At 42.0% G+C, this 20,951-nt stretch overlaps 1 protein-coding gene across 1 annotated transcript; it reads left to right on the forward strand.

The window, feature by feature from the left end:
• Positions 1-1,832: 1,832 nt before the first annotated feature.
• Positions 1,833-18,882, forward strand: PRKAR1A (protein kinase cAMP-dependent type I regulatory subunit alpha). Its single transcript, XM_074922002.1, has 12 exons — positions 1,833-1,894; positions 3,021-3,084; positions 4,036-4,214; positions 9,772-9,945; positions 10,547-10,638; positions 10,845-10,906; positions 11,425-11,471; positions 12,107-12,265; positions 12,908-12,968; positions 13,282-13,403; positions 14,026-14,107; positions 16,380-18,882. The coding sequence occupies exons 3-12, from the start codon at positions 4,038-4,040 to the stop codon at positions 16,550-16,552; spliced, it is 1,149 nt and encodes a 382-aa protein (XP_074778103.1). The 5' UTR covers positions 1,833-1,894; positions 3,021-3,084; positions 4,036-4,037; the 3' UTR covers positions 16,553-18,882.
• Positions 18,883-20,951: the final 2,069 nt, after the last annotated feature.

The following is a 20,951-nucleotide window of genomic DNA, read 5'->3' on the forward strand; positions in this document are numbered from 1 at the left end:
TGGGCAGCTCTCCTCTGCTCTTCAGCAGGCACAGCCTCAGGCAGCAGATGGCTTCATGAGAAACTCTAATGCATAAAATTGTTTGAAATGAAAGTTGTGGGAATGGTGCTGATGGTAATGCAAGTTATTTTCTCAGGAATGTTTATTATTTAATTAGACAGTTAAGACCAAGGTCTGACTGTAATTCAGAGCAGACTAAATTGAACAGGGCTTTGTTTTTAATTTCTCTTATGTCTTTAGCAGTGTAAGAATTAACACGAGTATGTATGAACGTACTCTACGGGCGGCATGATGAGGGATCTCAGGCTGGCATCACAAGGCTCCTTTTGAAAGCCTGTGCTGTTCCCTTTATTACACTCCTGCCTCACCATCTGAACTCTGGCTCCAGAGCTGGGGAGAGGATTGCATCAAGAGCACGCTGTACAACAATATACTTGTTTTCTTCGTACAGAGAATGTTGCAGAACAGGTTTTACATAAGGGTCTGATCTTTGTTCCAGATGGGTTCTATCCCAAAACAGCACCGGGACTTGTCCAAACAAGAAGTGAGATGTGACAATAGACAGCTTGCAAAAAGGGAAGATAAAAGGCACAAAAATAAGTGCGTAAGAGGGAACGCACACAACTTTTTTCTATCGTTCAGAAACTTCCAGTAGTTTTCAGTTAGAGAAATATTCTCTTGCCAGGTGAGCAAGTAGATTTGATTAATACTATTCACAAACATATTCACATACATTTCACAAATATTAATGATTCCTTACAATTCATATTTTTTGTACAAGCTCCAAATTTTGTTTTGGTGTCAGAAAATCCTGGATCCTGGTTTCTAATTAAGCTGTCACAGGCAGAAGCTAGCAACCGTTTCAGGAATGTGAACTCAGGGGTTAGCTTTGGTGTGTCGTAAATGCAGATCCAAGATCTACACCTAAGCTGTTATCCTTTATTTCTTTAATATGAGAACTAGTCAACAAGAAACGCCACGGCTGGTAGTTCTTGACGGCTCGTCACGTCATTGCAACAGCACCAGTATCGTCTAATCTCGACGTATACATTAAACTAGTTGTTTTGGTTGTATGTTACTTGATTCTCTGATGAGTTAAGCACTGAATTCTGGTTGAGATGCTCTCACAGCAGTCGTAACACCGAGGTGCAGAAGGGGGCTATGTTCTCAGTCCTGAGGACACTCGCAGACGCAGGATTTGGGGTTCACTTCGCACCTTCCCCAGTCCCGGAGGGGTCTGTCCCTCCCGGCCAGCGCAGCCGAGATCTTCGGTGACTTCTTCGAGGCTTCGAGTTCACAAAGCGAAGGGATTCGACCGGCTCGCCTCAGCCGCAGACACATGAAATAATTCTGCACGCGGATTTTGAACCGATCACAGCGAAATCTCTGCCAAATTCGAACAGTTTGTTCCTCCCTCTCCCCAACAGTCTCTCTCATCTCTTCACCCGGCGGTTCCAAGGCCGCGGCTCTGTCCCTGTTTAACCCGGCGCTATCCCGCAGGATTCGGGAACCCTGGCGCTGGCGGGACGAGGCCCGCACCGGGCAGAGCCGGCGGGTTCCCTCCGCCCCGGGGGCCGGGCCCGGCCCGCCGCGGGTGCCCGCGGCGCTCAGCGCTCCGGCCGTTCTCTCCCCGCCTTAAAGGCGCCGCCGGTGCTCAGCGAGACGCCCCGTTTAGAGCAGCGGCGGCGCGCGTTGCCCCTTTAAGGTTACCGCGGCGACGGGGCCGGGTGAGAGCGAGGCGCATTGACGTCACGGCGCGCGCGGATTGGCCGCCCCGGTTGGTTTCCGGTGGAGCCGCCGCCGCCGTTGCCGCTGCCGCCGAGGGCCGGGCCGGGCGCGGAGCCGGGGGGGGGGGGGGGCGGTGGTGAGGGCCCGGCGGAGCCGCCCGCGCCAGGTGAGCGGCGGCGGCGGTGCCCGGCCCGGCGGGGCAGCCCCTGAGGGGACGGCGGGGAGGCCGGGAAGGGCGCGGAGCGGGAGGCCTGAGGCCTTGGGGGCGGGGGCCGGCCCCGCTGGGGGGAGCGGCCCCGTGCCGGAGCCGGCCGCTCCCGGGGGCGGGCGGGCTGGAGGGGCAGCGTCCCCTTTCCTGCCTTGGCTGAGGCCCCGTGTCCGAGGGGGGGAGAACGGCCGCGCTGCGTGGGGGCCCCCCGCGGGCTCGTCGGGCCGTGCCGGGCGTCGCCTCCAGGCGTTGGGACGCTGAACCGCTCCCCCAGCCCGGTTTGTGCCCCGGCCTGGGAACGCCGGGTGGTTCCTTTGGCCCTGGGGGCTGCCCGCACCGCACCGCTGGGCCGCGGCGGCTCCGGGGAGCGGCGAGCAGCCCCGGCCCTGCGGTGAGGGGCGGGCTGGGCTTGGCAGGGCAGCCCCGCGGCGGGCAGGCCGGGCCCGGGCGGTCCGCGGCAGCCCGAGGGCAGCCCTGCGTTACGGGGCTCCGGAGAGCTTCGGGTTTGCATAACCTTGTAAAAATGCTGGAGTTTTGACGATTTCTATAGTATTTTCCGCACTGGTCTTGCAGCTCTCGTGAGCAGCCGTGGCCCGGGTGTGCCGTCTGTCAGCAGCGCGATGCTTTTTCCAGAGATTGTAATTAGTAGGCTGTCATGGAGCCACCGAGTTTCTCTGGGGCTGTTAATTAGAACTGACCTTCACTGTGCGAGCTGTCAAAACAAAAGAAGTAACTGGAGAACTTTTAAGGCACTTTTGCAGTCGGTGGGAAGCCCGTACTTGGTGTTTATGCAACACATCGTACATCTGTCTGCGCGTCCTTACGCGGGGATTAACTGTGACAAGAATGAAACCTGTTTGAAGTGTGAGCAATTTCGTATTAACTGCAGCTCTCCTGTAATCTCTAGGAGCATAATTCAGAGGCACACAGTGTTATATTGTCTGTGTCGTCTGTGTTTCTCTATCTGCTGCCTCACTAGGATAAAACTCATACTATGACTGCACCGCTTGGCTTTTCAGTGACTTGTCATTTCTCAAAATTATTTTGTCTGAATCAATTTTTTTTTTTTCTTCCCTTTCAAAAGCTGATCCTGGGATCAACATACCTTACTGCATATTCATAAGCTGTTCTCACTGGCCCTGTACCAGGTAACTTTGTATTTCATCAAAAATGCCCTGAGAAATTCTTTCCTGTTTCTTTAGCTGTGTTAATTGCTTTCTGCAAAAAATAACCTGTCTCTCAGTGTTAATTGCTTTCTGAAAAAAATGACGTGAAATGTTTATATATATAAAAATATATTTTAAAATGGTTCTGTTACCTGAAGGAGGGGGGAAAAAACCTTCTTAAGAATATTTTTTGAAAGTGTTACAGCTGACACGATAATTTTAAAGCCTCTTGAAAACCTGGCATCGTAACAGATGTGTTTAAAGATGTAATCGTGATTATTTACAGTTGACAAAATATTTTGGGGATTGCAGTGTATAGTTATGAAGTATGGACCAGTTCAAACTGGAGAGTAGCTTTTTATGAGTAACACACCTAATCCCATAACTTCCCTTAGCGGACCCTGCCTTGGCGTTTGGCGAACTGGCTTTGGCTCCAACCTTAACACATTGCACTTCCTAATACTTTTTATATCGGCCTCTCGGATTCCCAGCTTCCACCCACTGATCTCCTGGTCATCATCCCCATGACCCCATACAGACCGTACAGCTCTGTGCACTGAGCTCCAGTCCTACAAAATAGTAGGTTTAATCAGCAGAAAGTTTAGGTGGAAGCTTCCCTGGCTTTGAGTGCTCGCAGGGCTTGAATTGCTGAAGCTTTCCCAGCTCAATCGAATGCTTTTCGTTTTGTGCCTGTGGCTACAGAGCATCCAGATTTTTTATTTCTTCCCAGGTGCTAAGTAAGTTCATAGCTTTTTCTTTCATGGTTTCGCTTAGTTACTAGTCTTAGAGATGAAGGTAGTTCTGTGCTGAGTTATCAGTAACATGATGATGCAGCATAACTTTCTTTTAGGCAGCATAACATGCCTGACTATATCGGGCAGCAGGATTTTCATTTTTGCTCGTTATTTAACCTTCTCTTTCCCATCTCTTCAGCAATGGCAGCTTCTAGCAGCAGCAGTAGCGAGGAGGAGCGTAGTCTTCGGGAATGTGAACTTTACGTCCAAAAACACAACATCCAGCAACTTCTGAAGGATTGCATTGTACAGTTATGCACAGTGAGACCTGAAAGACCCATGGGATTCCTCAGAGAATATTTTGAAAGATTGGAGAAGGTAAAAAATATGTGGTGGGAGGGGAGTGGAACAACATAAATGTACATCATCTCTTTGTGATTTAGAGGCTGAGCGTCAGATTTGACCAGCGCTTGTATTGGCTGTTTGAAATGGGAACTGATGCCTTTGGAAAACAAATCCTGTTTTCCAGTACTTCAGGCCAGTTGATCAGGGTTTAAAAGCACCTCTGTCATAACAAAGCACGCAGGGCAGAATGTAAAATGACAAGGAGACTTAACCCAGCTGGGATGAAGATGTAATCCCTGCCTCACGCTTACTCACAGAAGCTAAGAGAAGAGCCCACACGGTCATGCCTGCAGCTAGATGATAACCATGGCGTTTGGCCTTGGTTAGACACTGCAATAGGCGTTTGGTTTCTTCTGTTGAGACAAATGGTTTAGAGCTGCACCCGTAGTCAGCCAGCGGTAGCTACCCAGGCCTAGGTGAAGTCAGACACAAGTATTTGCATTCCAAATCTGTAGGAGAGCGAGCCTGTGTCTGCCTTCTCTTGGGAACTTGGTGTTGGGGTTTTGCTTTGTTGTTCCTCTTGTGTTTGTCCTCAAGGTCTCTTTGGTGGTTTTCTTGTTGGAAGCATTCTGGGATCTTGGGATTGGAAAGCATTTTGTCGTCTCGGTGCTCGTGTTTGAAATGGTGATTTCATATTCTTTTGAACTGTTCATTTTATATATTGATATCTCAGCTGATAGGAAAGCTGCTATGAAAATGGGAGGTTTTAAAGGCTCATGCGGAGGAGGGGTTAGGTACAGTGACTCCACTCGGAACACAATTTGTGAATAAAGTAGCTGTGACCTACAGCAGTCATTGGCAGGTGCTGCTTGCAGTACTTGTATATGGGAGTTACAGCTTTTTCTTATTTTTATTCTAGCTACTTACTACTTGCTGACATAAAAATGAAAGAAATTAACACTAGAGAGCATAAATATGTATAGTGGAAATCATCTTTTAATGGAAGTGTTCAAGGTAGATACTAGAAAATTACTAAATAGTGCAAACCACCCTCCTGTAACACACAATGTGTTTGAGGAACGTTTTGCTTACTAAATGAACAAGAACTCCATGGTACGTCTGACTTTTTTTGGGGGTAGTTGCATCTTGAGTACATTCTATTTCAGAGAGAATGCCAGCAGCAAACCAGGTAGTAATCAGGTCTTAAAAATCCATTGTCCCTGCCTGTTAGTGTGCCTCCTTCCCCACCTCGGATTCTGGAGTTTCTGAGTACTGATAGATTGGTAATTTTTAAAACATCATCACAAGTGTTGATATATAAAGCTTTACAAAGTAAACTGCATTACTCCACTTAGAATAAACTAAACCAATCCATATACATAAGGATATAAAATAGGAATGTTTGGATGCTTTTGTGTAGTGGATTTATGGTCAACGCGTGGTTTTTAAGATTAAAGTAAACTTAATTTGTTTTCAGCAATACAAGAAGTTAGCTTTGAACTTAATCACATGTATTCAGGAGTTGAATAACTTGATGATTTGATTCTGGTGTAAATAAGCTAAGTACTCAGGCTATAAGGGAGGTAAAAATAAAAATGCTTAGGTAAATTTTTTTTCCCTTTAAATTACACTTAACGGTTTTGGTCAGGGTCTTTTATGAGTGGTGTTGGCATGGGTTATGCATGCCCACTAGTGCAGCTATAGCTGCAAGTGAAACCATAGCATTTTTCTTCTTGCCTTCTTGAATTTAAAAATTGCTGCAGCTTTCTCTTCAGTAATTTTACTATTGAGTCTAACGGATTGGTCTTAGTTTAACCAGGTACTGTGGTACCTTAATAGCTATCAAGTAACAGGAGAGTGAACATCCTGTGCTACGTGAACTCCTCTGACATCCGTGTCTGGAAAGCATAAATGTTAAGTACTATTATTAACCAGCTCTAACCTGGTACTTAGCTCTGGTAAAGCAAAAATATTTGAAATGGAATCTCCGTCACTTTCCAGAAGTAATGTCTGTTATATATTTATTGAAAAGCTGCTCTGCTTTATTATACTTTCTAAATCTGTTAATCTGTTAGGCTGGATGAAATTGAAGTTGAGATACAGTATTTTTTTTTTTTTTTTTAAGACTGAATTCTGAAGGAACACCATTTAAAACTGAAGCGAGGTTGCTATTTTCTCTCTAGTTATCCTGACAAGTCATCTCTTCCACAGAGCGCAAACACAGAGCTGATTCACTGTCATGTTATTAAAATACACTGAAGACATTTAAACATGCTTTTGAATTTATGTTCAGAAACATTAAAATTACTGCCTCTGAGATTGGGGTAGCTACTATAGGAATTCACGTGTCCTCTTCTGAGTTACGAAAGCTGTTACATGAATCTAATTACTACACATTGATTGTATAAATGTTTTAGTTTTATCTGTTCGGTGTACTAAGGCCCCTGTTTTTTGGCTGTGCAAACATGTCTGGTAACACCAATGCATACTAAAAGCTAATAGCTGTCCAGTGCTGTGCTTGGCAGTGTAATGTAGTCTGAGCTATGGAAATTTAATGTAAAGATCATTATTACAGCCTGCCAGATGGATCTTGGATATTGGACATGGCTGTCCGCTGGAGTAAGTGCATGTTTGAAATACTGTGTGTAATGCAGTTATGTGCATATTGGGCTTTATAGAGAGCTGGAATTATGAAGTGTGATTGACACCTAGTCACTGTACCCCTTCCCCACCACCTGCCCTGCCTCCACAGATACGTGCCTGAATATTTTCCTATTTTCTTAAGTGTTTCTTTTGCAAAACATGGTAGTTAAGAAGGATATATTATGCAGGTGAGAATTTCAACGCTACTTCTTTAGTTTCTGAGTGTTTGGGTTGTTATTTTTATTATTTGGAGAGCTGATATAAATTAAATACTAATTAGCCAGAAATTGAGACTGTTTCTGGTGTAATGACAATTACCAGATGCCAGCCTATACAGCGTAAAACATAATTCTGAAATGGTGAAGGTTGTCTTCGGTAGCTGATAGACTTACATATGAGTATGTGAAGTCTCATCACTTTAATATTTCTCACTTGTAATAATTTAAATGGATTTAGTAACTATTTCTTGTCAGGAAGAATAAAATTTACAGTCAGTGGTCACTGCCACTGAAAACTTTGAAGTGCTTGATCAGCTGAAAGACCAGGATCAACACTTGGATGTAATAAATGGGCTAACTTTATTACTAGCCCTTTTTAAAATCCTGGTAATGGTTATACTGATCAGCACAGAGCAAAATGAATGCCTTTGTCTATTATGTGTTTAGTTTGAGGAGTTTCTAAACCTGAACAAATACCTTTTCTCACTCATAAACACTGGCTAAAGGTAACTGAGAGTGACAACTGCCACTCTTTCTTCAGTTTCTGGTGTAATTTTTCTGTGATCTGATGGTGTAACGTGGTTTAATACTGGAAATTATAAAAGGTGTATTTTAAAAAGACGGATACATGAAAAGCTACTGCTGTGACAACAGTGAGATTTTAGCACGGCACTCCATGGCACAGTTTGATGTGTAACGTGAATATATGGAGATTACACTCATTCATCAATAATCTTCCTCTTGATGAGTGTTTATAAAGACTATTTAGAATGGGTGGTATATTTTAAGTTAATGTATTATCTTACCCACCTGTAACTTGTTTCTGTGTCTGTGCCCTATCTTAACCTACTTTTTAATATAGTAATGTTAGATCAGGCAGAAGTTACCAGGTTTTTTTTTTTTTTTTCTGTTAGTGCAGTTTCCTCATTCCTTGAGTGGGTCATTACCCTGATGAGTTGAACAGTGTTTTGATACACAGCTCCCTTGCTAAATGCTGCTGAAGTGCTTCTAACTCAGAAAGTTCGAAGATCTCCGTATTTTATGTGATACTGGAAAAAACACAGCAGCTGGTGTTCACTTCTTTAAAGAGTGTCAATTTTTTTTTTTTTTCCTGGGTTAAGTATTCTGTGTGTGAATGAACAGTATGTTTCTGTGGTTGGTGGTGTTGCCCGCTTTGTAGGGAGGCAGTTTAAAGTGAACACTTACTACTGCTCAAGCTGTTTTTAACTTCATCTCAGTTGAGACTTGTTTCTCTAAAATCAGAAGACAGAAGCAAAGTTTTAAATATGGTTTGCTCCCATCATTTTGAAACGTAGCACTATTTTATCAATGGGCAAAAAGCAGGAAGTGAAATGTAAGTCGGTGGATCAGTGCTTGCTCTTCAGCCATCCGAGAGGTGTAAAATGTAAACTCACAGTGTAATGGTTATCTGATGTCCCTTTCCTCAAAGTGCTGGTGTTATACATAGCCTCGTGCACCTCCGGGGGAAGCGTGGCAGCCAAGCAGCGAGCTGCCCGCCTGGGCAGGGGATGGTTTCATCAAGGACACTGGGACAAACCCAGCTTTTCAGAGTGCCAGGAGCTCACAGGGAACAGATGACTCCTTGTTCTTTTAAGGCATGTTCCAAAACCCTGTTTCCTTAACGCTGCGAAAGTCATTTGAGCTGTTATGATGCAAATGCTCTGGCTCCAAGGATGTTTTGGTTTTAATCAGATTTTAGTTGATGAAGGTGAATCTTCTGATGTATAGAAGAATCAAATTTCTGTGTGTCAGGTTAGTTAGACTTCATTTTATTGTAGTTAGACTTCATTTTATTGTAGTTAGACTTCATTTTATTGTAGTTAGACTTCATTTTATTGTAGTTAGACTTCATTTTATTGTAGTTAGACTTCATTTTATTGTAGTTAGACTTCATTTTATTGTAGTTAGACTTCATTTTATTGTAGTTAGACTTCATTTTATTGTAGTTAGACTTCATTTTATTGTAGTTAGACTTCATTTTATTGTAGTTAGACTTCATTTTATTGTAGTTAGACTTCATTTTATTGTAGTCTGCTACAGTATCACTACAACACAGCGGAATAGGTAACTGAGGGAAATAAGGGAAATGTGTAACGTTGTGCAAAGTTGGCATAAGTTTGCAGAAAAAAATCCCTACGGTTTGGTCTCTAGCATCCTTCCTCCAGCTCTTTTGTAAGCAGTGTTCATATTTCTTTCTCCTAAAATAACTGTTGGTTATTGAGTATCAAGTTGGTCCATGACTTGACCTTGTTTCAAACGCTTCTCCTGTAACACAGATTCCTGAGGAATTGCTTTTCTGTCTTTCAAATCGAAAAAGGCTTAACACCTCGTAGCTGAGGGACAGGACTGCTGGGTTTACAGTTGGGAAAATGTCTTTAGCATTTGCAGAATGTCTTCATTGCCTGTTGAATAGACTAGTGGAAACTAGAATCAACTTGTTTAAACTTCTTAATTTTTTTAACTATTAGTGTAACTTATTAAAATAAACACCATTGTGATACGAGTGTTATGGATGAGAGGCATATCTGCCGTCTGTTTTGGAAGGCCTTTGATCTTGCTGTAGTCTCCTGTTTGCCTTAGTGTGGGAGTAATAGTACACAGGAAGCTCCTTTGCATTGGCAGGCTAAATTGGAATATGATATATAACGACTTTTTTTTTTTTTCTTTACTGGATTATGTGACACGAACATGTCTTCCTTCCTGTTTAGGAGGAAACAAAACAGTTGTTGAATCAACAGAAGTCTGGTTCACGCTCAGACTCACGGGAGGATGAAATCTCTCCTCCTCCTCCTATGAACCCTGTGGTTAAGGGCCGAAGAAGGCGTGGGGCCATCAGTGCAGAAGTCTATACAGAAGAGGATGCTGCATCATATGTTAGAAAGGTGCTCTAACTTTTAAACACTGCTAGAAATTGCATCTACAATCCGAGACCAACTTTTATCCAGTGTCTTAACACAAAGCTCCTGTAGCCTGTTGAGTCTTGTGATAACTGTAAAAAAGACCTCTGTGTAGAGCTGTTTAACTGGAGGTTGGAATAAACTGTCCTGCAATTAAACCATTTATGCTTTACTTAGACGTGTTCCCTTTGAAGTAATATATATTTAGATGTACATATATTTATATATCATATATATAAAGTGCTTCCAGTTAGTTGACAGCTGCAGCAACATTACATTTAGCCCAATGGCAGAGCAGACCTGCTGCTATTCGTAGGAAACCCCAAGTTGAACAGATACTTGTACTCTTGCAGAAATACTTACAGACTTAGCATGGAATGATGATTTTTACAGTTGTATAAAATAATACAAGATTTTATTTACCTTCTGCACAAACTGGCTGTAAATATTGACTTTCTTTTTTAGTTCTGTAGTGCTTGCAAAAAACTGGAAAAACTCAGCCAGTGTTTTGTAGCAATTTATTTACCCTATGGAATGCAGAAATTTTTCTTGAAAAAATGAATCACTTTTTCTGGTTATATCTTAGGTTATTCCAAAAGATTATAAGACTATGGCTGCTTTGGCAAAAGCTATTGAGAAGAACGTGCTGTTTGCCCATCTTGATGATAACGAAAGAAGGTAGGAATGAATCTTTGTGAAGACAGTTTCTTAAAGTGCAAGCTTCAGAAGAACTAAATGTGTCATAACGCACAAAGCTGCACGGCCTCTTTCCAACAGTCGGTGTAACTGTACAGAGGAAGAGTGCTGATGGGTGGGAGGTAGGGTTGTATGAATGCGTGGCAGCTGTGCGAGCAGTTCTCTAACTGTGATACCCTTCTCTTCAGTGACATCTTTGATGCAATGTTCCCCGTCACTTACATCGCAGGAGAGACTGTCATACAGCAAGGCAAGTGACAACATTTACATTGGTGAATAAGTTGGAGATGGTGAGCAGACTCTGACCTAGCGCTCTTGTTAGTTTTTTGGTGTTTTTTTTAATATAAAAAAATTGGATGCGGTGACCCTTTCTTGCTGTGTTATCTGAAGCACAGCTTGTGCAGAGGTGAGGGCTGGAGCCATTGTAGGAAGATGTGGGCTTGTTGCACATCTTACCTCTTGGAAAGCTTGTCATTCGATGGCTCTGTAGAACACACTCTGTCAGTTCATGGATCTGGTACACCTTTCCAGTAATCGTGGAAATGCTGCTGATCTCCCACATACCAGTAGATGCGCTCTTTCACAGGCTGAGGGGAGTGTGAAATAGCAAAATGTGAAATTTCACCCCATAAGCTGTGCAAAACTTGTCTCTGCCAACCTTGTTAGATTCTAAACAGCAAAGCTGACAGAGATGCCAGTTGTGAGACACAAATGCTTGCATAGTTTTACTCTTCTTAGTGTGTATTCAATTTTTGTTTTCTTCTTTAGGTGATGAAGGTGATAACTTCTATGTCGTTGATCAAGGAGAAATGGATGTAAGCATTATCGGTAGTTTGTTAATGACATGTTCATTCCTAGCAGAAGAATAACCTGGTATTTCTGAGGCCTCTTCTATGGGTCCTTCCTTTAGCAGCTTTTCTCATAAAAAGTTCTACTTGTAGAAGCTTGTTTTGCTTTGGAGCCTCCTTGCTGCTTAATGGCTCAGTCTGGCTGCACAGACTGTGGGTTGTGTTGGGTTTCAAAATGAATGATTCAGTCGCCAGCACAATACTAATGCTTTACAAGTGCAGGGTGGAGTCCAGTTGAAGTGTGGGACAGGTTTTAAGAATGACCAGGCTTTTAATTTTTTTTCCAGTCCAACTAATCCACAACTTTCTCTGACAGAGACTTTGTTGGGATTTTATTTCCTGTCAAAGGGTCTGAGCAGTCTGCACGTGTAGTCTCTGTGCACGTGATGTAGAAGAATCTTTTTGTAGATGAAAGTAAAAATTGGGGCTGGGGTTGGCTGTGAAGTGTTGATAAAACCCTGAAATGGTCAACTGTGGCTGTACAGACATGAGAATTTCCCCTTACTACAAAGGAACTAGGGGTAGCAGGAGCTTCATGTTGTCTCTTGAGCAGCTGACAAGGTGCCACGGGCCTTGGCTCACCACCACGTGCTGCCTTTCAGGTTTATGTGAACAACGAGTGGGCCACCAGCGTCGGGGAGGGTGGAAGCTTTGGAGAACTTGCCCTTATATATGGAACTCCCCGTGCTGCAACTGTCAAAGCGAAGACGAACGTGAAGTTGTGGGGCATTGATAGAGATAGCTATCGAAGGATCCTGATGGCAAGTATTTTTCTAGCTGATGTGTGGCTTTTGCTGTTGACTCTAGCTGCGTGCGTGACCTGGAATTATGCTTTTGGCTTTACTGTTCACTCAACTTATACTGGTCCTTTGACCTTCTACCCGTGCCTGTCGTTTGCTGGAGTTATTTATTCAAAATCCTGCTATCTCTCTTTTGTAATCAGAGAACTGATCACTTGGCATACATTTATCAGGCTTGGGGCCATGGGAATTCTTGGATTAGTGAAAAAAATACCAGTGCAGTATTAAACAGGACTAAAAATGGGTTAACATGTCAGATACTTCAGTTCTGTGCTGCATTTATCTTGCTGTTTGTAAGTAGTATGGGTGAACAACAGTTGTAACTAACTCGAGCAGGTGTTCTGAATTTTGATAAGATTATCCAGTTAGAATGCATTTTAGAAACATTAAGGCTGCAATAAATGGTAAGTACTTCATGAACGTTGCTGAACTCTAAAATGAAATTTGAAAACACTTCATCTTGTGGGTTTGGGATCTGAGACAGGATGCGGTATGTCGGGTTAAATTTTTTTTTTGTCTTGAGTTTTATTTGAAGCATCGTGTAAAACGTGAAGTAGAAAGCAAACTTACTTTGCTTGGGTTTGTTTTTTTTCTTTTTTGTAGGGGAGTACTTTGAGAAAGAGGAAGATGTATGAGGAATTCCTTAGTAAAGTATCTATATTGGGTAAGTGAGAAGACTTTTGTTCTGAAGTGGAATAAGTGACCATAATCTGATAAAGCTGTTATTCAGCATTATAATGATTACAGGCTATTGTGATAATCTGTTAAAACTGACTCCAAAGCCTGTCCTGCTTTTCTGCATCATTCCCAAATAATTCTGATTCACATCTTGATACCTGATGCACAAATGTCGACAGAAATAGGTTGACCTCTGTAAATCTTTGACCTTTATACAGGTTGACCTATATAAAGACAGAGCAAAAAATACAATTTGTGCCTTGAAAAGATACTCTGTTAATGAACCATTAACTCTACAGAATCTCTGGACAAGTGGGAGCGTCTCACTGTAGCTGATGCCTTGGAACCAGTACAGTTTGAAGATGGGCAAAAGATTGTGGTCCAGGGAGAACCGGGAGATGAGTTCTTCATTATCCTGGAGGTAAGGAAGGTCAAAATTAGAAGCTCAGAATTTTGCTGCTTCTTTTTTTTTTTTTTTTTTTTTTTTTTAAATGTGGCTTATTCTGCCATTAAATAGACATTTGGAGAAAAACAACATGTTAGAATGTGCTTGTAGAGAATCCCTAAAGAAATATAATATTGCTGGACATGCAGAAGCTTATACTTAGTTTTGCTGTTTTTACAAATGGTACTTCCAGGAAAAGTAACAAGTTTCTGACTGAAATCAGTTTATCTTTTTCAGAGAACTAGAGACCCATTCTAGATAGCTAGTAATGTCTTGCTACTGGTATCATTGTCTTCTGTCTCGGTTATTTGTTTGTTTTTCTTGCTAGTCATACCACAATATTCTTAGTATCATGAGGAAAACCAGGAAGAAATCAGTGCAGTGGATACGTAAATCCCCAAGACATTTTATGCTTGGAGAGGAGGGAGGACCAGCTGTTTTTATAGGGCAGTCTGGTGAACTCTGCAAGCACTGTGAAGTGGTTTAAGACAGAGACATCGTAACAGTTACTTCTGCAAAGCAGCCGATTCCCTGTGGGATTCAACATTTCAGGTGATGCTGGAAATTCCAGTTGTTTAATTGCTGTGATTTATTAAAGGGCACAGCTGCAGTGTTACAGCGTCGATCAGAAAATGAAGAATTTGTTGAAGTGGGCAGACTGGCACCTTCTGATTATTTTGGTGAGTTGCATAGTGACAACTGTGATTACATACACCACGGTCACCATTTTACCTGCGCTGTGTTGATGACAGTGATGGGATGGATTTGCTTAAGTACTGTTTTGGTTAACTCCTGTGGTTTCACTCGTTTATCACAGAAATGTGGTTGTTCAATAATATTTTAATTTAGAAGGGGCCTGGTGATGATTTGGTCTGACATCCCTACTCTGAGCAGAGCTAATTTTGAAATTTGCTCAGGGCTGTGTCCATTTGAGCCTTTTGTGTCTCCAAGGGGTGGAGATCCCACAACCTCTCTGGGCAATTTCTTTCACTGTTTAACCGGCTTTGTGAATAATTTTCTTGTATGCTCAACAAGAATTTCTTGTTCTGCAAGTTGTTGCTTTCTCTCTACTTTTCACTGTGCAGAGCAGTCTAGTTTTGTCTTTATAATCACTCGTTATGTAGCTGAAGACAGCAATAAGATTCCCTCCTTAGTCTTCTTTTCTCCGGCTCAGACTCATGCAGCTCTTTCAGCGTCTCTTTGTACATCCTGTGCTGCAGTCCCCAAACCATCTGGGTGGCACTGCTGGATTTGCTCTGCTTTGTCAGCATCTTGTACTGGAGACCACAAAACTGGTTCTCTGCGTGTGCTCTCCCAAGTGCAGATCATTTTCTCCTTCTGTTGAAGGTGTTCTTACTCCCCTAAAAGTTACATGGTATGTAAGTTGCTTTGGCTTGAAAACACTTTGAGTATGCTGGCAAATAAAAAGGTTAAGATCCTATTATAAGTAGTTAGTTGTGAAGACTTTGAAATAACCTTCACATGGAACTAATCACTTATCTAGTGCATGTTGATTTATTTTGGGTCACAGATAAAGACTGGATACGTATGCTCACAAAGCATTCTTGCAGTATAATGTAATAGTATATAACAATATGTGCCTGGTGGCCTTATTTTGGGTTCAGAAGAAAAGTGGCTTGCAGTTCTGAAACAAAGCAAGCAACCTGTTTAGAATCTACTACTTAATGCTTAAATACTTCCCCCTCTCTCTCAAAACAAACAAAAAGCCTAACATTTTTCTCCTGTTTAAGGTGGATCCTTTCTCTTTATTGCTCTTAAGTAGTCCTTTTGCTGAAGCCTGTTGGTTGTTCAGTTCCTCGGCTTTGTAGGTGATGTAATCAACAAACACTGTTGCAAGGCCTGAAGGGGGATGTACTCAAGAGTGCACTAATAGTACTGCCAAAGTCCCAAAGTCTGCTTAGCTCAGTATCTAGTACTAGATTTTTGTTCTGTGTATGTCCTTTGTCTCTTCTAGTGTTTCCTTTGATGTGTACTCTTTGAGTTTCCCACTCTTAAACTAAACATTATCTCTCGTGTTCAGGTGCTGCAGACCTGTCCCCCAGGGGTTTGACTCTCCCTTAGCACCTACTTACTCTTTTGCAAGCCTGTGTTTTGGAGGCTAGTGAGTTCAAGAGTTTTAATTGGGCACAGAGGAAAAGTTTCTTTTGAATGTGCCTTCTGATAATGCAGGCAAACTTATTCTCCAAGGAGCACTGTGAGGTCTTTCCTCAGTCCTGAACATGGAGATAAGCAGCCCAACTGCTTAAAAACAAACCCTCGTGTTGATGCTGTGGTTTCTTTCTTGTTGCTGGAAGTGTTGGGGGGAGCCCTCATCACCAATGGAAACAGGGGATTGTTGAAAACTTCATTTCCAAATACGTTGTTTAGCAGTTGTGACAGTTATTTGAAACAAAGCTTTGGGCATGTTTGTGCATAACTTATGAAATGAGAATCCGAGACTTTATCTTCCACAGCCCCACGGCCAAGTCAGATCCTTGATTCTGGCTAGCTGTGGGTCAAAGGCTTGTGCTGGTCTCGGTGTCCTGAGTTTCCTAGAAATATCAGCATTGAACAGTAGCATACCTTACATAGGAGAAAAATCACACAATCTTCCTTGTCAAGAAGCAGTTGTTATTTGAGACATGACCTTTTCATAAATGGAACCAATGTTGAAAATTCTTTACTCCTCCTTCAGAGAGGCTTGAATGCAGATGGGCTTTTTAATTAAAAAAAAGTCCTCATTCAGTTCCTCAAGTAGTCTTTTTACACTGCCTTCACAATTGCTTCTAATGTCACTATATAAATACTTGCTCTGATCCATGTTAAAACCTCAATTACCTTCTGCTCAATTCCTGCAGCAGTTTGAAATACAACAGGGTAATTGCTTCGCCTCTTTGCACGTTGATTTTATTATTTTTTTTTAACACTGTTTGCACTTTCCTGTTGCCCTAGGTGAAATAGCTCTGTTGATGAACCGTCCCCGTGCTGCCACAGTTGTTGCTCGTGGCCTGTTGAAATGTGTAAAGCTTGATCGACCCCGATTTGAACGAGTCCTGGGTCCGTGCTCGGATATTCTCAAGCGAAACATCCAGCAGTACAACAGTTTTGTATCGCTGTCTGTCTGAAACCTTCCTCCCTATCCGAAACATGCTTCACGAATGCAGACTGCTTTATTACCCTTGTGCAGAGCCACATTGCCACTGGCATTTGCAGCTTCCTGTCTGTTTAAAAAAAAGGAAAAAAAAAAAAAAAAAGCAGCTTATCATGGCACTATTTTTAATTTAGAGCATATTAGTTCTGTGCTCTCTGTCCCATTAAATTAATAGAAAAAGTTCTATGGAGACGTTTGCTCTTACGGCTTCTCTCTGTGCAAGTGTCCAACTCAGGCGAGTGCAGCCTTGCTTCAGCGAGGGAAAGATCTCCTGCCACCATGCCAGTTGCCATAGAGTGAGGAGGTGACAGCAGAGGGGGGGTGGAGAAATTCTTTTCGAGGTGTTTCTCAAATTGTCGGACAGATTTTAAGGTTGTGGTCATAATCTGCTGTATTTCTTTTCGAATGAGAGCTGCCCTGGTACTTGAGCTTCTTGGGGCTTGGGGTTTTTTTTTTTTCATTTTTATTTTGGGTACTGTAATCCTGGGTTCAATCGTGAGGCATCAGCTGCTAAGAAAGCCACAGTTGGAATTTAACAGTATAATTGTTCCTGTGTCTGCTGGTTTAAGATTGCTTAGTTACGTTTTTGTCAAGTGTAAATCAAAGCTTTCAAGGTTAATAGTTCTGGTGAACTACTGCAGTTGTTACTTAATTTGCTGACTTGCCGCAACTGATTTTTTTTTTTTTTCTAGTTCTTTCTTCAGCGATAGATATGCCATTTAAAACTCTTCCTGTTCAAAGTGGCAAGAACCAAATGTTACATTGAATGCCTAACTTTGGTCTCTAGTACATAGATTGGTGTAAGAATGGTGCGGCTGTCTGGCTGTTAGTAATGTTCAAGTACTTAGATTGATGTAGGAGTCAGAAGCAAACATTTTATTTTCCCTGCGACTCTTTGCTTGCTTTGTATTCCTCAGTTGACTTTTGAAAAAAATGATCATCGGTTCAGGTGACCCTTTGTTACCAGGGAAAATAAATGTTGAGTATTTATGGCCAGCACCAGTTGCAGGTGGCAAGCTTGCTGGTCTGTATAGATGCCATTATTCTTGGTAGAGAATGTGAGGCAGAAAAAGTGAATGTTTTAACTTTCCTGCAACGCTCGGTTATTTTAAGTTTTTAAAATCGGTCAATTCATAATTTTTAAAATTATAAATCTAGCTTAAATACAAAAGGTGCATTCTCCTTACTTATGGAATTTACATGACACATATTTCATACTCACTCTTTTTTCCAAGTTCGATATGTTGCGGAGTCTTAAATGTATTTCAGTATTTACCAGCTTTGTGTTCCATTATTCCGTGCGCACCAATACTTCCCAAAAGTTTTTACTGAATTCCACAGTTCAATAATGGTAGGTAATTTTTAAGGTTTCCTTTAAACTGTAATTTATATAACGTAGCGTAGGTTTGTATTTGGGAGTGACAGCAAGCAGTTTTTGCATTTGTTGTGCAACTACTTCTAATGATGGAGCCCTCATTTTATTTCCTTTCTGAGGTGATGTGAATTCAACAGACTTTCTCCCAGGCATGTAGATAACCAGAAGGAGTCTGATATTTGATGCAAAAGAATAGGGAGGGTATCAAGCCTTTACAAAAGGTTTCAGGGTATTTCTGAACCTGAAATCCCAATAATGGGAATTAAACATTTGTGGTTTGAGTTCTCTATTCAGAAGATGTTGAGTAGCGAATATCTGCCAGAGTCCTTAAGGAGTAAGCAAATGCTACCTTTTTGGTTCTTTTTTTTTTTTTAATGGTAAAACTGTTTTCTTAATTTTTGACTCTATCCAGGTTTTTTTCTTCATATGTGTTCTTTGTGTTACTTTAAAGCACCAAAAACTGTGTAAACTAGTTAGAGCTCCACAAAAAAAATGCACATTTTTTTTATATAAGGCTTTCTAATCAAGTTTCACTACTGCATCTTTTTTAGCTTGCTGTTTACTCCCTTTTGTAGTTTTACCTACAAGATTTTAAGATAAATCAGCTAAGTCTGAGTTAAATATTAATCACAGTTATAGCTTTACCTTTGTGTGCAATTTAAATATGTTTGAAACCACACTTGGCATAGTTTTGCCTTAGCTAACATTCAGGGCTTTAGAAGTAATTTTTTGCTAGTCCACCTTTAGCGAATTTATGAAGTCTATTGCCCTAGAGAGCTATAGTCAACCAGAGGACCATTTTTGTATTGTTACCTGACTATATAAGTCTGATTTACTGTATGTGCTAATATATTATATTATATTCCTTTTGTTATAGATTGTCCTAATGGCAGGTAAAGCAATAAAATGATTTAAATTCTTAAATGCAATCAGTCTCTTTTTTTTTTTTTTTTTTTTTCCCCCCCCCCATCCCTGAATTGTGTTTTCCCTCGGCCTCAGAGGATACGTTATTAATGAGATGGTAGAAACCAAGGAGCTTAATGGTTTAGCTTGGTGTTAATTCTGGAGGCTTGAATTCAAGTCTTAGCTTACAGCACACCTGAACCTGCCCCTCGAGCCTGCCGGAGAGCTCAGTCCCCACGAGCCAACCCGTGCCTGTGACCCAGGAACTGCTCTGGAGTCTGGCACTGGGTGCACATCACTGCTTTTGAAGTGAGAAGGTACCTGCATCTTGCCCGAGCGTCTCTCCACAACTCGTGCTGCTTTGATCTCTTCTTAAGGTTGTTAATTCCTGGCCCAGCCACTATTCTTGGAGCTCATAAGCTCCTGTAAGTTGTCTGCTCCCATCTGTGCATACCCTTAATGAAAGTTTTGAACGTGTGATGATTAATCATTAATGAGTTCTGCTGGACAGACAGTGAAAAATAGAAGAGGGGGATTTTCACGCTATGATGAAGTAGGAAAAGTTTGAGAAATGGTGACCTGAAGCAGCTCAGGACATATTTTGCAGCCAGCTCTTGAGAAAGCTATCACCCAACTTTGAAGAGACATTAAAAAGCTGCTGTGTAAGGGAGAATAAAAATAAGAAGAAAGAAACCTTGCTACCCCTGTTAGTGTACCAGCCATTTAAACATCCATGGGTTTGTTTCCTTCATGTGCCTCTCCCTTTCCCCCATCCCCTTGACCAAAAAAAAAAAGAAAAGGCCGAAAACTGTTTTTATTACCTAAAATGAAAGTTTAAAACTTCTGTTTCTAACCTTACAACTTTACTCTTAAACTTATCTTCTCTTGCCATGTTCTTCCTGTTCAAGCAGCCAACAGTAACCATTCCAGGACACAGACCAAATTAATTGTGGTCTTATCTCTGGTAAACTCACAAAATGTGGCCGGTAGAGGGAGATCCAACTTCGGGAATACAGTGTCCTGGACTGAAACAACTGCCCATGCTGGGTGACTTAAATCCTTTTATTTTCATCTGTTCTCTGTCCACAAGAGTAAAAAGGCCTGTAAGCCCACCAACACTGAGAATTCTGTTTGACTGAAGCTGTCTAAAACCTTGGTTTTGTGAAAGCTGGAAATAGAAGAGTTGGAGAGGCTGAAGGAGCGTCGTGTGGTGGGTTGGGTTTTTTTTTAATTCATTGGTTGGGTTTGTGAACCTCTGCGGCTTCAGAATATTGGAGGAATCTCCTTGCTAAGTAAAAACACTCTAAACTTCCTCAAACATACAAACGAACAGAATAGGCACCTGTAGGGACATACTCACGTTACAGCTAGTGTGTCTCTGCTAGTTTTACAGCGTGGAGACAGGTAGGCAATTGTACAACTACTGTGGAGTTGAATTAAATGTCAGCACAGACCCCTGTGGAAAACGATAGCTGTGGCCAAACGAGCTTTGTTCCTTCCTTGCATGATCCAGGGACTTACCGCCAGCGTCACCGGGTTCCCTTTAGCTTGGGCAAAATTCCAGCCCCTGAGAAAAAGGCAGCGGTGGGGGCAGCAGCTTGCTGAGAACCTGTTACCACCCTGCTGCCCGACTACGGTTGTGCTGTGGGTTTTAGCGTTCTCCTCTGAGAGCTCTGCAGTGCTGTATGTGGGGATTGTTTAACTTAAAGGTTAGTTTAGAATGAGCTTCTAGTAGATTGGTTGTGAGGTGTGTTTGGGTTTAATTTATTTTTTTTTTCCTCCCCCTTAAGGATGATAAATTATCAACCAAGTTCTCAACTACTTTCCCGTGGCTGCCAAAAGGCTCAGTGTAATCGTTCTTGAACAGTTAAAGGAAAAAGCTATTAGAGAGCTTCAGTAAGTTGTTCTTAAGCCTTCGTTGAGGGGAAAACTGCAAATTGGAAGGTCTGTGTTAACTCTCTCCCTGTGCTTTATTTGGTCTGCAGTTCCTGCTGCATCCCCTCAAAATGCACAAAGATGGGGGGGGGGGGGGGGGGCGGATACTATTTTTCAGGGAATTCTGACAACTTAAGCAGTTTTAAAGCTATGGGAAGAT

Source organism: Athene noctua, chromosome 18 (assembly GCF_965140245.1).
Source record: "Athene noctua chromosome 18, bAthNoc1.hap1.1, whole genome shotgun sequence".
NCBI lineage: Eukaryota > Metazoa > Chordata > Aves > Strigiformes > Strigidae > Athene > Athene noctua.